General features: G+C 46.9%; 1 protein-coding gene across 1 annotated transcript in view; it reads right to left on the bottom strand.

Annotated features, from left to right (window-relative positions):
- Dock2 (dedicator of cytokinesis 2) overlaps positions 1 to 15,815 on the bottom strand; it is a 406,997-nt gene that overhangs the window by 342,304 nt on the left and 48,878 nt on the right. The window contains exons 13-21 of the mRNA XM_005334135.5: positions 15,539 to 15,664; positions 14,295 to 14,419; positions 9,168 to 9,266; positions 6,193 to 6,265; positions 5,981 to 6,084; positions 3,310 to 3,493; positions 3,075 to 3,172; positions 1,442 to 1,531; positions 182 to 282 (exon numbers count right to left, since the gene is read on the bottom strand). Coding sequence (XP_005334192.2) covers positions 182 to 282; positions 1,442 to 1,531; positions 3,075 to 3,172; positions 3,310 to 3,493; positions 5,981 to 6,084; positions 6,193 to 6,265; positions 9,168 to 9,266; positions 14,295 to 14,419; positions 15,539 to 15,664 — 1,000 coding nt within the window. The remainder of the gene's footprint in view (positions 1 to 181; positions 283 to 1,441; positions 1,532 to 3,074; positions 3,173 to 3,309; positions 3,494 to 5,980; positions 6,085 to 6,192; positions 6,266 to 9,167; positions 9,267 to 14,294; positions 14,420 to 15,538; positions 15,665 to 15,815) is intronic.

Genomic DNA, 15,815 nt, shown 5'->3' with positions numbered 1-15,815 from the left:
CACTTCATCTCAATCTCGGGATTCTGCATATGTTTGAGGATATCCAAATTACCCAGTTATAGATTGGGTTTTCTCAGAAAAGGGAGAACTCACACACACACACACACACCAATGTCAAAAGGCAACTGCTCAAGTTCCTTGTGCCCCATGCACAGGAAATTCCTGCAGGCGAGGGACTCACTTGTAAGCCAGGGTCGCACTAAAGTGCTGCTGAATGTACGCCTCCAGGACAGTGTTGAAATGCTGGAATTTCCGGTCTGCAATGAGTCCTATTATGTAGATCTGAGGAAAACACCAAGAATTATTGGGGTGAGGGGGAGCAAACTCAGAGCAGGAAACAGTATTTACCTGGTACAACATACCCCTTAATCAAAATTTGTTTGCCCAGAATCAATATTTCCTATAATCCCTTAAAAGCGAGAGCTACCACATAAAGACATGCTCACTAATAAACAATTAATCCTTTTTTTAACTGTTATTTCATTCATTTAGTTTTAAGTGGTTCTGTGGCCCCAGTGCCTCACATGAGCTAGGAAAGTGGTATACCACTGAGCCACAACCCCAGACCCGATTAATACTTTTCACCATAAAATTGTCTCTCCAAAAAGTGCTCATAAAATGTGCTTTAAGGTGTTATAAGATAAAAGCTTTCACAGTCAGGTAGGTTAGAGGAACCTCATATTGTCACCTCTTTATTGCGGGACTTTGCAGAGACCTGATACACTGATGTGCACTGTGACTCTCCAGGAGGGCCACGCAGCACTCAGCACTTCTCTGAGTTATTTAATGAAAGGAGCCCTTAGTTAGGGAGCATCTGTCCTGGAAGGCACATTGTAAGGGACCCTTGTGAAAAGAACCAGGATTAAATCACCTTCATCTCCAAGGAGCATCTTTTAAATTGCAAATGTCTGCAACACGGGCCAACACAGGGAGACTTTACTGACTGCCCAAACCCTGATGCAATGTTGCTCATGTTTTTTGGACTTGGCACTGAGGAAATGTGGGCCATGACATGAGAGGGACCATACGGGAAGACAGAGAAAAGATCTGGACAGCGTTCCACGGCCAGAGGTTCTGGGTTGGCGGAAGTAGAGGTGAATCAGAGGACATGACAGGAGAGTGGAGAAGTGTCAGGTGTTCTATAGCCTGGCCAGGGACGGGCTCCACACTCCTGGGAATGGAGGTGACGATTCCCAGCACCTGGCCTCGTGTGCTCCCCACCAGGATTGGGCTGACATCAACCTGAAAACTCCCCCTGCCCTACTATGCCCTTGGCTTTCAGAACAACTGGAAACCAGTGAAGGGAAGCAACAGCTCACTCATGGGTCTGGCTGCCAAAGGTCACCGTGGCTCTAAGGAACTCATGCAAAGGACCATGGACACCATGGGTTCTCTCTACTGTTACAGTGAGACACATGAAAGCCTGTCCCCACGCTCTTACCAGGGCATCGAAGACGAGGATGTCATACTCATTACTTTGAGAATGCTCCATCATGATGTTGAAGAGGGCATCAAGAGTGTCTTGGAGAAACTGGACGAAAGAACCAAGGTCACGTTCAGAGGGAGGGCAGATGGCCAGGGACCCCACCCTCACCTGTCTACCCAAGAGAAGGAGCGCACAGCACCCAGGCCATGTTTGAGAGGCCCACAAAAGAGCCAGGACTTGGAGCCACTTGGCTGTCCATGCACAGTAGCAATTTCACACTACAGAACATGACACAGAGCTTTGTCACGCGACAGGGAGGATGTGAGTAAAACAAGTCATACACAGAAACGAACACTCTCTCACTCCAGCTTCAGAAAATTCAAGAGTAGGAAAAACTCATCCATGACCAGAGCATCCAGCCTAGCCATTGCCCCTATGCGGGATCATGACTACGAAGGGGGCAAGAGGGTCCGCAGCAACTCTGCGAGTGTCGTGCATCTGGGGGATGGATACGGCGGGCAGTGAACAAAATCTCCCTGAGCTGTGCTGGTGCCTGCTGCATTGCAGGGATAGTATACTCCAATAACAAACATTTTTTAAAAAGAAGAATCGAAAGAAAGAATGCAGTAGAACCCCACCCCCACCCCCAGATGACTTCTCCAAACTGCCTGGTAACAACAGCCTTCTCCAGGGGGCGTCTGGGGGCGTGTGATTGTCAGTGCTGAGCTAGGTGGGTGGGTGGGTCAATAGCGTCCATTGAAGCATGGATCTGGAAGTTCTACCACCGTTTCTCCAGGGTTGTGCAATTAAATAAAACTTGATTTCCTTCCCTCCTAAGGGAAGAGTCAATATTTCCTATAATCCCTTAAAAGCCAGAGCTACCACATAAAGACATCTAACTTCAGGGTTTCTAGCTGAACCAAATTCCTGGTGGAAACATGATGGCCAGGACCGTGGGAAACACTTGTCTCCACACTTGTCCTCTTGATGGGGCTGGAGAGGCGGCCTGCTCTAGCCAGACCTCCACCTTACACACTGTCTACTCTCCTCCACCCTATAGATCCCAGGCATTTGCATGGTTTTCTGCACGCTTCACCTACAGTGCAAGCACTGACGTCTTTCTCTTTCTCACCTTCAGGGCATAGTGCTCTCTGAGCAGACAAACTACAAATAAACTTCTCATTTCTAACAATGTGCATATAGTACTGAGAGATCATACTACTAAACATAGCAACATGTACATAACAAAATAATTGCTATCAGTATTTATTGAACTTTGTAAGTTTCGTGTGCTTTCGTTCATTTATTATGTATCAACACGTAAGAGACAGCACTGAGTTATTTTTAAATAACATCACTGAAAGCTCATAACAACCTTGAGAAACATGTCATTTCATAGTATTATTGCATAAAGATGGTAAATGGGAGAGCTGGGCTCTACACCCAGGTTAATCTGTCACAGAGACTAAGCACAACCAGAGTTTCCTGATACTCGATATTCAGTGCCATAAAGCCAGGTCTCCCCACTGGATTTCCCAATAAAGATTCACCATGGCGAGGAAAACCCACCCGCCTCCTTCCCTGGAGCTGCCCTTGACTTAAATTTCTGTCATTGGTGGATGAACACAGGAAGTGAAGTCCCACTAACCTTCACCACCTCCTCTCCATCCACGATCTTCAACTTTTCTAAATTCTCTTGCAGCAGTTGGGGCCTCATGCGCCACTTCAGCAAACCCAGCAAGCCCACTAAAACACAGTTGGGACAAGAGGATCACTGTTACTGATCAAACCACCAGGCTGCCACGCACCTGGGCTTGTGCATCCATGCACACACACACACACACACACACACCACAGACAAAACTCCCAGTGGGCTCCATTACCATTCTGGGTGAGCTTTGTGGAGCACACCAGGGTGGAAATGGAGAACACATCTCGAGAGCTGATGGACAGCCCCCCAACACTGCTGGAGCTCCGGCTCAAGGTGGCCCCCTTGTTTTCCGAATAATGTCGATAAGAAGGAAGAGTCAGGTAAGCACTGGCATCCTCCATCTTCTTGCTGTCCCCCTGGAAATGACACTTTGGTTACTGTCCCAAGCCGAGACTACTCATATAATCTACACAGAGCTTGAAGTGGCCAAATGACATGCTGTGAGCTGGGGAGGGTCAGAAGCAACCAGGAAGATCATCAGGAAAGCAGTGAAGACCAGGTGGCGAGGCAGGCCTGGACCGCCACAAACGTGGGAGTCTAGTTAGCTGAATGCAGAAGGGGCCGATCAACCAGCTGGAGCCTCTGTGAGCATCTTAAAGCAGAAAAGGGAATTGAAGATTCCCAGATAGCAGTTTTCATCCATCCTAAAATTTTTTGAAATGATTAAAAGAAAAAGATGCTCCAGGACACTAGGGAATCCAGCTTAACCTGGGAGTGAATGGCAAAGGCACTAGGTCAGGAAGCCCTGGACCCGAAGCTTGTTCTGTTTATCCTGGATTCATTCTCTGGCTTCTCCGAGTCCATTTTTCTCACAGGTAAACTGAGAAAAATCATACTCCCAAACTAAATGGGATAATGCAGAGAACATAGCAGATTAAAAGAAATGCACGAGCCTCGCCAGGCAATATGAATGACCAGAGGCAGTGCTCAGGAGACCCTCCTGATCAGACCCTTCCTCTGCCCCGAGCTATTCCAAATCCTTTGTGTGCCTTAGTTCACTTCATTCAAGTGGAGGAAGCAGATTTTGTTATCATTCTCAGTTTACAGTTGAGGAAACTAAGGTTTAATGAAGTCAAGTAAAAGGAAAACTGGCTACAACTGATCCTCTGCCCCCAAGGAGTTCCCAGCAGGTTGGGGAAGAATGGCTTTCATTCCAAGGCACAATGAATGAGAGAACACAGGCTACACAGAAGAAAGGGGGCTTCTGAAAAAGTCAGAGACTCAGAGAAAAGCACCATGTGATGAGCAGTGAAGGTCATGTTGGCCACAGGCGATGGGCAGTTGTAGCCCCCAGGTAGAGAGCCCAGGCAAAGGTCCACCTGTGATTCAGCCATGCTGGATGTAGGTCACAACCACAAGCTCTGCATCCAGCAAGCAACTTCCCCATGAGTCCTGCTGTCCCAAGAGGGGAAGCACACAGGCCAGGTCAAGGCAAACGCCTTCCCACCTCCTGCAAACAGTGCAGGTCTCGTGCTGTGAAAACCTAACAGTGGACCTCGGTACGCCCTTCACGTTTACACGGTCCTGTTGTGTCTGAGATCTAACTGAGTTGTCATCATTACTGCCGTCACTCTTGCAATGGTTTGGTGTGGTTCATCCCCAAGATTCATATGTTGGAGGCCTGCTTCTCAGGGTGGCAATGTTGAGGTGACGGAAGCTTTCAGAAGTGGAGCCTGCATGAATACCCAGGGCAGAGGTCACCGGGAACCCTCTTAGAGGCTGTCTATCCCAGAAATAATATGATCTATTTCTAGACACTGCTTTTGATCACCTCTATGAATTAAAAGTGAAGATGTGTAGACATGCTGGGGAAGGAGGAGGCCAAAATGAATTTTTTAAATTAGCTGCCTAAATCGATCAAGTCCTGAAACTCGTATTTATGTGATTTTTCTTTTCTTTTGTTTAGTTCAAAATTACTTATTTTTATAAGTAGAAATATAAGAGATGGTTATTTTCATTTTGTGTTATGCTATTCCATTCTAAAAAAGAAATAAATATTAAAATAATCATAACTTTAAAAAAAGAGGTGGAGCTTACAGAAGGTTTTTGGGTCACGGGGCGCTGTCTTCAGAAGGGATGAAGGTAGTTCTCATGGGATGCTGCTTAGTTTTAGAGACAGGGTGGTTATAAAAGCCTGATTCTAGCCATGCCTGGCCTCTCTGGTGCCCAATTTGGTGCGTGATCTCTTCCTCACACACATTCTGCCATGATGTAACACAGCCAGAAGGGCCTCACCAGAGCAGAGCACTATGTTCTTGAACTTCTGAAACTGTGAGCTAAATAAACCTCTTTTCCTTATAAAGTAGCCTTCTTCAGTTATTTTGTTAATAGTTTTCACAGTGCAGGTCTGGTGCTGTGAAAATCTAACAGTGGACATCGGTACGCCCAAACAGACTGACAATCTGCCTAAACAAAGAAAACTGAGACTCAGGAAGACATGTGAGATAATTCCAGATTTACATAGCAGCATGATCGGGACCCAGATTCTAATATTTCTTCATTAGCTACAGTGCAGCCTCTCTCAAATGTTCCCTGTAGGTCTTCTGCATGTCCCACAGAGGACCTCAAGGAGTCAAGAGCCCATTTCCATATGTACCATGACTTCTCCATTTGGTGCTCTCTTTTGCACCCAGATTGCAAGCACCATCTCACATAATCCTCACAATGAGTCACAGGCGGCTCACAGGTGAGGAAACGGGGCCCAGAGGAGTTGTGTTTGCACTGGGCCACTCAGCTGGTAGGCCTGTGGTCCTGGGGTTCCTGCTGTTAACCACTAGTCCATCCTGCCATCACCCATTGGTTCCTGCACCCCCTTCACTGCCATTGGCTCTGACTCACGGTACCTTGAGGACAACCAAGTCATGGCAGCCGTCGTGCAGAGTGGTCCCATCGTCTTTCATCAGCTTCACGTAGGACATGGCAAAGTTCTTTTCCCCTTTATCCTTAGCTGGAAACGGCATAGTGAGGTCAGAAAAGAAAACCACATGTGGGCCACCCCGCTATCCTGCCCATGTCTCAGGAGAGCTGCACGGACGCCATTTGTTTGGGTACTCACATTCCAGGGATGACCGGTGTCGAAACATGAATCGCAGATGGATTCTCTGCATGTCCTCGATCGGGACGGCCACCTCAGCAGGCAGAAACCAGAGCTCAAGAGACCACGAGTTAAACACAACCCCCCGTCCCACCCCACAGGCAGCCTGACCATTTAACTTGAGGCTCAGCGTGCTGCTTTGCCACCCATCCATCAAGCCTGATGAACTGTAAATAAATTACATAAGAACTAGCTATGAAGAGAAAATAAAGTACCAAATGTAATCCATTTGGCAAATTGCATTCCCAGCCAATGAAAAGAGGTCTGTAAATTATAGTGAGGAAAAATGAATCTCCCCAAATTGATATAAAAGTCACATAACTTTAGCACAGGATTTGATGCACTGCAGAGTGCACAGTGCACATTTCCTTACACACTCCAGGAGCTCTGGCAATTGCAGCAGGGCTTAGCAAATTAACAGTGGCCATTAAGGGGTTGCTTGAGGACTCTCATTTAGGCCAATTAATAAAAGTATTTTAATTCAATAATATTTGGAAAAATCCTAGGACTAATCTCCTCTTTGGTGGGACACATATCTGATACTTCTGCTTCCACAGATACAGATATAAAGGTAGGACAATCATCCGCATCTCAGCACCACTGTAGGGTGAGGGTCTGCTGGCACCGCTCACTGAGGTGCTTTGGCTGGCTCTGCACTCCCCACCTCCCAGAGCCCCATAGCTTCCTGAAGTGTGCAATTCAGGCCAATGCAGAGGAGCTTAGCTACCTGCAATAACAACACTGATTTTTTAAAGGTCTGCACAGTACAGATGACTATCAAAAGCCAAAACAAAACAAAACAAAAAAACTAAAAGTAAACATTGCAGGAATTTCTCTTCCAGAAAAGAAAATCTGAGCCAGAGGAGGTCTTGTTCTATGTTTCATACCCAGCAAAAGAACTGAGAGTCTCCTGGGTCTCACTCATCCTCTCACTGAATGTGTAATGGTTCCTGGAAGCTACAAGATGTGAGGCATTGGCCACACTGATGAAGGTAGCATCTCTGAACCCAGAGAACTCACAGTCCATGTGGAGTGACATATAAAATACTGCATGGCAAGAACCAGCAAAGAGATATAACTAGGGTGCAGGAGAGCACACAGAACAGAGGTCCTACCCGGTCCAATAACTTTTTGACCTCAAAGTTGGGCAGGTCATCATCTTGACAAGAATGAATATAAGTAGACCCACAGGAAACTAGGAATAGATGTGACAAGGCCAGACCATTGGGGTTTGAATAGCTATCCGCAAAAAGGAAGCTGTGTGTCTCTCCTGAGTCAGCACAGGTGAGTAAGGGCTGCTGCTGATTATGAGGCAGAGGTATTCAAAGCTAGAATCAAGTTTCACTGTTCAATGAATTAATTCCTAATTCATATTCCAATGGAGAATATTCTTTCCTGTGTAGCATGATGATGTGGTGATTTGTGTCTACAGCCACTTCTATTAAAGGGGCATTTTTTTCAGGTATCCCACGGCCCGTTTTAAGCTCACATCTTGAAAACTCTGGTATTTCTCCCTGCTGGGTAGAACAGGACAGTTTGATGGGCTGGGCTCCATCCAAGAGAGGACTAGTGGACAAGTCCACAACGATTAGCTACAGGACCAATAAAAGACTATCAGAGAACCACAGCACTTGTCCACAGGGACATGTCTACTGCCTGACACCTGCCAGGTGCTGTTCAGATCCTCTGAAGGTGCCTCAGAGGACCCCATGCCCCCACGAGTGGTGATTTCTACTGTACCCCAGGGCTGAAGACAGCTCTGTCACTTTGTGTCCTTCCAGGTAAGTAGACTCAAAATTGGCCCCAGAATTGAGCTGGGTGTTCCATGAAGAAAATGACAATATATTCCTGTGTGTTCTTCACCATCACTTGGGTCTATCAAGCCTCCCATATGCTTAGAGCAGAACAAGGGATCTTTGAAGTGTGATCAACAGTGCGCTAGTCCAGGGATGGGCCGCTGGGGAAAGGAAAAGCTCCATGGTGGAGCAGGTGGAGAGGGAAATGCACTCTCTCCTCCTGCAGCTCTGCACAGACGCTTCCATCAGAAGGGTTCTGAGAACCTGAGACGAGGAAGCCTTTGACATCTATACTTTCGGTCACTTCTCAGTATTTCTCACATTTACTTTATCCAGGAGCTTTATTTTAATGAAACACCACAGAGTACTGGGGGGGGGGGTGGGGGCACCATCTGCGAAGGACCTGGAGGACCACAGCAGGCATTTGGAATCTCTGTATCCTTGCCTCCTCCACTCTCTACCGCCCAGCGCAGGCGCAAAGCTGCAGAGGGGAGAGTAAAAAATGGGCAAGGGGCCAGGGCTGGAAGAGCAGCTCAAAGGAGCTGCAGATCTGGTTTGTAGTTTTCTACACCAAGAAGGTACGCTGCAGGACAGCCGAGAAGTGTCGCATTTGTAGCATTTATCAAACGCACACTCCTCCAAGACTCTCTGACAGCGTTGGGTGGTTAAATCATTTCATCCTCACGTCATCTTGTGGCTCCCATTGTACAGATGAGGAAATCACAACACGACAGATCCAATGACTTGCTCAAGGTCAAACAGCTGGGGAATTAATGGTAGAGCAGGAACATGAATCCTGAACTCTCTGGGAGTCTTGCTCAACTTGTTGGCACATTCTCATGAGAAGGAGCAGGAATGATAAGGGCTCCAGTCCACTTCCTGTCCCCTCAAGGAGCACTGGAGAGCTCAGATCAAAGCCAGGCTGCCTGGATTCCAGTCCTGACATGACCAGCAGTGACACTGGACAATCCACTCACTAGTTCTGGGCCACAATTTTCTCACCAGTAGAATGAGGGAAATACAATGCAGACCTCACAAGACTATGGCAGGAAATAAACTTTTAAACTAAAATACTTAAAACAGTGCCTGGTTCACGGTAACAGTTACATACACGTTCACTGCTCTTATCATTATTATTACCTTGACTGTTTCCATCCAGCGTGGCTGCTTGACTTGGTAGTACACAACGGAGCGATACTCGTTCATGGACTTGTCCCCAGCTCCCACACAAATTGCATTCTGACCAAGAAAAATAGAGAGAGAGAGAAAAAAAAAACACTATAGAATTGCTAATTTCTGTGTTTGGGCAATATTGGTTCCAAGACTAAAGCCAATCTTAGAGTCTGGGGTAACCCTGCCTTCCCTGACCCTTCTCCAGGCCCCTATCATGACCCTTCTACATTACGGATTTATACATGAGCATCCCTGGCCCAGGAGTGACAGCTGCTTAACCACAGAAATTCTATTACTTTCATTCTGGAAACCACTGGAGCGTGCCGGTCGCTGACGTGGCACCTCATTGTAAATGGTAACCAGCCTCCGAGTCACTGCATGCTGCTAGTCTTATTAATCCTATTTGTTTCCTAAATGTGGATGTGCACAAGGTTTACAAACAGGCTCAGGTCGGCCAAGCAGAAACCCATTCTGATGGATTTTGGTTGCTGACGCACCAAAGTGGGAGGGCACTGGCTGGGCAGTGGCAGGCAGCATGAGCTTCAGAAAGACAATGGGGTGCCCACCATGAAGTATGAGTCTGGGGAGGGTGATTCCATTCAGCCTGCAGTGGTGATCATCTTCTGCACGTTTTGGGCCCACACTAAGCTCTGGAGGAACCAGGGTGAGCTGGGAACTGAACCAGATAGGAGCTCAGAGTTTGGTGGAGAGAGTCAGACACATGAGCTCCCCGGTCCTGACTAGTGCCATGTGATGACAGGCACACATAGACGGAACTCAGGGAAGACCCCTTAGAGGAGATGACATTCAAGCAACTTTTTTTTTTTGGTAGCAGGGTTTGAACCCAGGGGCACTTGACCACTGAGCCACATCCCCAGCCCTTTTTTATTTTTTATTTTGAGACAAGGTTTCACTGAGTTGCTTAGGGTTGAGGCTGGCTTTAAACTTACAATCCTCCTGTCTCAGCCTCCTGAACTACTGGAATTACAGGCATGCACCTCCATGCCTGGTGATAGTTAAGCATCTTTAAGAAAGAGTCCGAGTTGGCTTTGAGCAGAAACACGGGAAAGGCATTCTGAGCAGAGAGCAAGCAGAGCACTCTGACCTATGTAGGATATTTATTCTTTGCTATAGAAAAATGGCTCAGTGGCAGAGTGCTTGCCTGGCATGTGTGAGGCAATGGGTTTGATCCTCAGCACCACATATCAATCAATCAATAAAATTTTTTAAAAAAGAAATCACCCTCAGAGTCCCAGAAAATAACAAGGAATTATTTTCAGATAGTATAAGCAAATCCCTAATTCATTCTCTCTCTCTCTCTCTCTCTCTCTCTCTCTCTCTCTCTCTCTCTCTCTCTCTCTGTCTTTCTCTTTATTCCATCAGTTTGGGTTCCAACACAAGATCAAGCTAGTGTGACCCAGAAGGGGCCTAGGGTGGTTTTCATACTAGCTGATCAATTTTTCACTTCAAATCCCCAGACTTTTAGGAGCCTAAGGACTAGTTTTGAAGCACTAGCCCCTATAATTGCAAGGCAGGTGCTCCTGAGAGAGTCTACACCTTTCATCAGATTCCTTCAGTTTCTGCAATAAATCCTTGACCCCTCAGTATGTTGAGCCATCAGAGTTGGCCACAGGAAGGCCCTCTGTGGCCCCTGGAAACCAGCTACATTGGGAAGAAAAATCTGTCCACTCATTGAAAAGTTCTCGGTGTCCAATGGATAGGAAAAGGGTGAGCTGAGTTCCAGAACTATTTGAGGCAATGAGCTGAAACATGCTTCCAAAGGTTTGCTGGCCACTTGGCATCCAGCGTCATGCTAAGTCCTTAATGCGAACCCATTGCATAGGTGGGTAAACTGAAGCCCTGAGAGGCTAATTCACTTGACCAAAAAAGTGGCAGGTCCTCTAGATCCTTGTCCAGTGTTCCTTCTATAACAACCCACACTTTTTCTACCTGCAAATATTCATATCTGGTGACATTTATGGGCTTACCGTCTCTGTTGCTTCCGTGAATCCCACATAGCTTATAAAGTCTGAAAACACACATATATCTCAGGTGAAAATAAAACTGCACTATGGCAGTCACAAAACTATCCTGATGATAAAAAATTTTATTTCCTACAGCTAAAAAAAAAAAAATTCTCAGCTTTATACAGAGGAAACCCAAAGACATTGGCCTCTACCTCAGCACTCCAAAGCTCATATTGGAGGCTGGTGGAGAGAGAGAGAGAGAGAGAGAGAGAGAGAGAGAGAGAGAGAGAGAGAGAGAGAGAGGGAGGCAGCCAGCAGTACATAGCCTAGCTCTAGGGAGGATGTAGATTCATATAAATCTCAAGTGAGACTTTGGCCACAGTCCACACTGCCCACCCTTCGAGAGCCCCTAGCTGGTGAGGAAACTCCAAGTCAGTGGAAAACCTGAGGGAGAATCCTGAAGTTGGAGGGCTGTGATGCTGATGTGGCCTTGGCAGAGACACCACAGAGGAGGGTCACCAGGCTCCTGTCACTCCACAGGCATCACCCAAGGAGGCGGATGCACCACAGCTGCGAATGCACTTGACCAAGGATGTGCCACGTCATGGGAGATGTCAACCAGCGTTTGCAGGTGGAAATTGGGTCTGAAGCATATGACACTTTTCTAATAATAATGAGTGGATTCAGCAAACACCCACGATGTGGTCAACTCATCTGATATTCACAAGGGTGAGGTGTCTTTGCTCATCCCAGTTTTGGGTAGACTCTCAGACTTGGAGAGGTCATGGAACTAGTTCAGAGTTATTTTACTGATCCAGGTTGAACTAGGCTTTGCACCTGGTGGTCTGGCCCCAGAGGTCATGATCTTGAGCACCAGATCACACTGTTTCTAGTCCCTACCTCCAATACCTTAAGCTGGATGGCCTCAGAAAAACAGAGGTTTCTGGGCCAGGCAGCATCTGGGCTTCGGAGCTCCTCTAGAAACCTGCTTCAGGCTGGTTTGTCTTTCTGAGTTCCCTCCCAGGGCTGCCTGGCTTGGCCTGCCTTCTCTCAAGGTTACCCTCCCTTCCTGTTATCCATATTTACTATATAGCTCATGAGCTTCTCTGCTACAGCCCCACCTAAGCAAGGACCTGAGGACCCAAAGTGAGCCAAGGGCAGCCTAACCCTTTCCGCTGGCTGGCCCTAATCTGCCAAAGACAGCACCTGGAACCAGAGAGGAAATCGATACTTCCCTTCAGGGACTGTTCCCACAGGAACCCACCAAATAAAGAAGGAGCTTTTGAGTGTGCTGTGTGACACTTAATTAAACAGTAATATTTATTTCTGCAAATAGGGAAAGAAAGGCCTCCCATGGGCTTCCTTAGCCATTTTCAATAGCTGGTCAACTGCACTTCCCCATAACTTCCCCAACAGGTGAAAATGCAAATTATCTCCATGGCCCAAGGTTACCTATGCATTTCAGCCCCTGAAGTCCTGCTTATGTATTCGTCTTTGATAACTACATCTAAGCGGCCAGGGTGTGACTTGAAAGACGCAAAGGTGGAGGTAAAAATGGCTCCGACGTGAGATAAGAAGTCCGCCTGCCTGTTACCTGTTCCCTCTAATTTGTCCTTCGGCAACATGCAAAGCCGGCATATCCATGTTTTAAAAATGAGGCTGAGGTTAAAAAGTTCTCCAGATAGCTGGATAAAAATAACTTCAAAGCAACTGTCTATACATTCCTGAAATGCAATTTCTCCTTTCAGATAAAAACCCTCTGCTCTTCCTTTGTGTTCCTCTCAGCCAAGTGTTTCTCACTTATTCTGTTTTTCAGAAAAGTCTCACCATCCGACAATAAGAGGATGAGGTAAACGCGGGGATTTTGCTCAAGAAGATATTAATTAATGAGGGTGGTTTTGTGAACGAAAAGGCACCAGCAGGGATTTCTTCACAATTATAAAACAAGTCTGAATCATCCCAGAATTGGCAGAAGAGTTATCAGCCTCACTTTTCAAATGAGAAGTAACTGGGAGCATTTTAAAAACATGTGTAGGCCCTCTAGTGACGTGATGAGGAGACCTGGAACCTGGAATCAAACCCCATCTCTGCCACCTGCTAACTTGATGACCTTGGAGGGGAAGTTGTACTCAGGAAGGTTTCGGTCCCATCTCTCAAAGGCAGGGTAATGGGGTGGAAAGGCATCTCAGTATGGCAGAGCCTGGCAGAGGGGAGTTCTCCTGGGGACACCAGATATTCTGAGGGAGAGGGTGACAATACCAGGGCTGAGCTGAGGCCCCAAGGCTACAGCCGATGGCTATTAGCCCTTGTGCCCTTCTCTGATCAGTGCCCTGCTTGCCTGGGCCATGGGATCCCCTACAGTGGCTCTGGGGGAAGCTTTTCCTGCACTGAAACTTCTGCTGAGAATTGATCTTATTTTCGGCTAAGTATTCCAAGAGGAGAAATTGAGAAGCAAAAACCCTCCTACACACTGGACACAACTGCTGACAACCTTACAGGAAATATAAGTAAATAAATGTAAACACACACGACAAATATTGTCTGGGACATATGCTGGATAAATATAGCCATGTGCTTTGCATCCTTGAGTAGGCTTTGCGAGCTCTCTGGAGACCAATTTGTGAATAAGGCTTTCCACCCGGATTCCTGGCTGAGTGCTGGGGAGCTGGATTAAGTGTCAGGAATGTCTGCTTTGAGGACATCTGAGCCTCACACCAGCCCAAGGCTCTGTATTGATCCTCTTTCTTACTATGGATTTTGCCTGAATAAACCAGCTTGGGTTTCAACAAGAACAACATTTGAGCTGCAAGAGGCTAACCTATAAGCAGAGGCCAAGCAAAATAAAAAGAAGAAGAAGGGGTCATAAAGAATAAGAAACAGACATTGAAAAACTGCCTAGGCACCAAGAAGTGACAACATGAGGTCTCACTGTGTGACACCACGTTAACCAGGCTCTGAAGGTGTAGCCCACATCACTCAGAGCCATCCCAAAGGCACCTGGCATTGAGGGAGCCAAATCCGGGAGAGGAAAAGCAAATCTTTATGACCAGACCCGCTCCCCAACCCCACCCCCACTCCCCTTGCCCCCAGGCCCCGGTCCCCAGAGCCAGCGTGGCTGAGCCCTTACAGGTAGCGTTTTGCCGTCCTCGGCACACACACACATGATCACTTCCACATTCCTCTGTGTGGTCTTGTTGTACTTGTCAAAGTCACCTTGTAAGAGAGTAATGTAGATGTCGTTCCTGACATCCCCTGAGGCGGAGGGAGAGAGGAGAAAGAGTTAGACAGGCTTCTGAGGAGAGCTGGAGGGGAGGCAGCGCTATTTAGGATGTTAAATCAAAACTGCTGGGGAAAGGCATTTTTTACCTGCTGGGAGAATGCAGAAGTGGGGAGCACAAGGATGGAGGGACGCTAGGACATCCATCCCAAAAAAGGGATAGCATGGTCAAAAAGTGGCCATGTTTTCCTCCACCTGAAGATCCCTTGCTTTCCATCCTCTAGTGACACCTTCTGGGAAGGCCAAGTAAAGCTTCAACTGAACTGATCAGGGCCCAGGAAAAACCAAGGAATAGACCCATCCAGAAGAGAGTGGCTTTCCTGTACCCCAGGACCGACCACGGACACAGGATTTCCAGGAAGGAGGGGCAATCAGAATAAAACATTCTGCAAGGGAACCCACAAGGAGCTGAGATCTCATTATAGAGATCAAATAAATCCCATCCAGGCCCCGTGAACCAGCACTCAACTGGGGAAGAGGGATGGCGGGCGGAAGACCAAGCCTCGCGCTCAAGACCAAAAGGGACGTTTGAAAAGAGTGTTATTACACGATCTCGCCTTTTGAAATTACAGGCACATTTGGAAAAAAAAATTAATAGTCGTGGTTACGTCTAAAGACAAAGACGTGGGGGAGCTCATAACATTTCACTCTAGACCTTTACGGGGCCACTTGAATATTTTATGGTGAGCATGGATTCCTTTGGCAATAAAAGGTTTAAAAATTTAAGAGAATGACAATATTCCCCCCTGAAAGAGTGTTCTACATGTAGTAAAATAGAAATGATGCCCGTGATAAATTATTGAGTGATAAAGCAAGTTGCAGAACACTATAAAAAGCGTATTAAGTAAGGGTACATCGTATATATGAAGTGAGAGCCCACTTGCGGGAGAAAAAAGCGCATGTGTGTGTACTTATGTGTTTGTGTTCATTTCGTGGAGGCATAGAGGTTTCTAGATATACAAAAGTTGTTTTCAGTGGTTTACTTTCGGGGAGAGAAAAAGGAAGACAGTAAAAAAAAAAAAAAAAAAAAAGGAAAGAGTAGACTCTTTAAAAATAAAATGGACCCGAGAGCTTGTCCTAGGGGAAGGTCCCACCTGGCATGATGATCTCTGGGAAGCCCAGCTTCCTGGCCACCACAGTGGTCCTGTCCACCAGGTGTGGGTAGTCCTTGCGGATTTGGATGATGTCACCCACCAGCATCTTCATGGTTACCCAGAGGCCTAGAAGGGAGGGTGAGCTTCTGCAAGGTATTCTCTCAGTCGGCCCCCCACCCCATCAGTCCTTTCTGGAGACCACTGGAAGCAGACATAGAACCCCAAATGCAGTGACCCAACCCTGGACTCTGGGCCCACCTCACGAGACTTGAGTAAA

The sequence above is a fragment of the Ictidomys tridecemlineatus genome, chromosome 1 (genome assembly GCF_052094955.1).
Source record: "Ictidomys tridecemlineatus isolate mIctTri1 chromosome 1, mIctTri1.hap1, whole genome shotgun sequence".
Taxonomy (NCBI): Eukaryota; Metazoa; Chordata; class Mammalia; order Rodentia; family Sciuridae; genus Ictidomys; species Ictidomys tridecemlineatus.
Note: the sequence above shows the minus strand (reverse complement) of the source record. Positions and strands in the feature narration are given on the sequence as shown.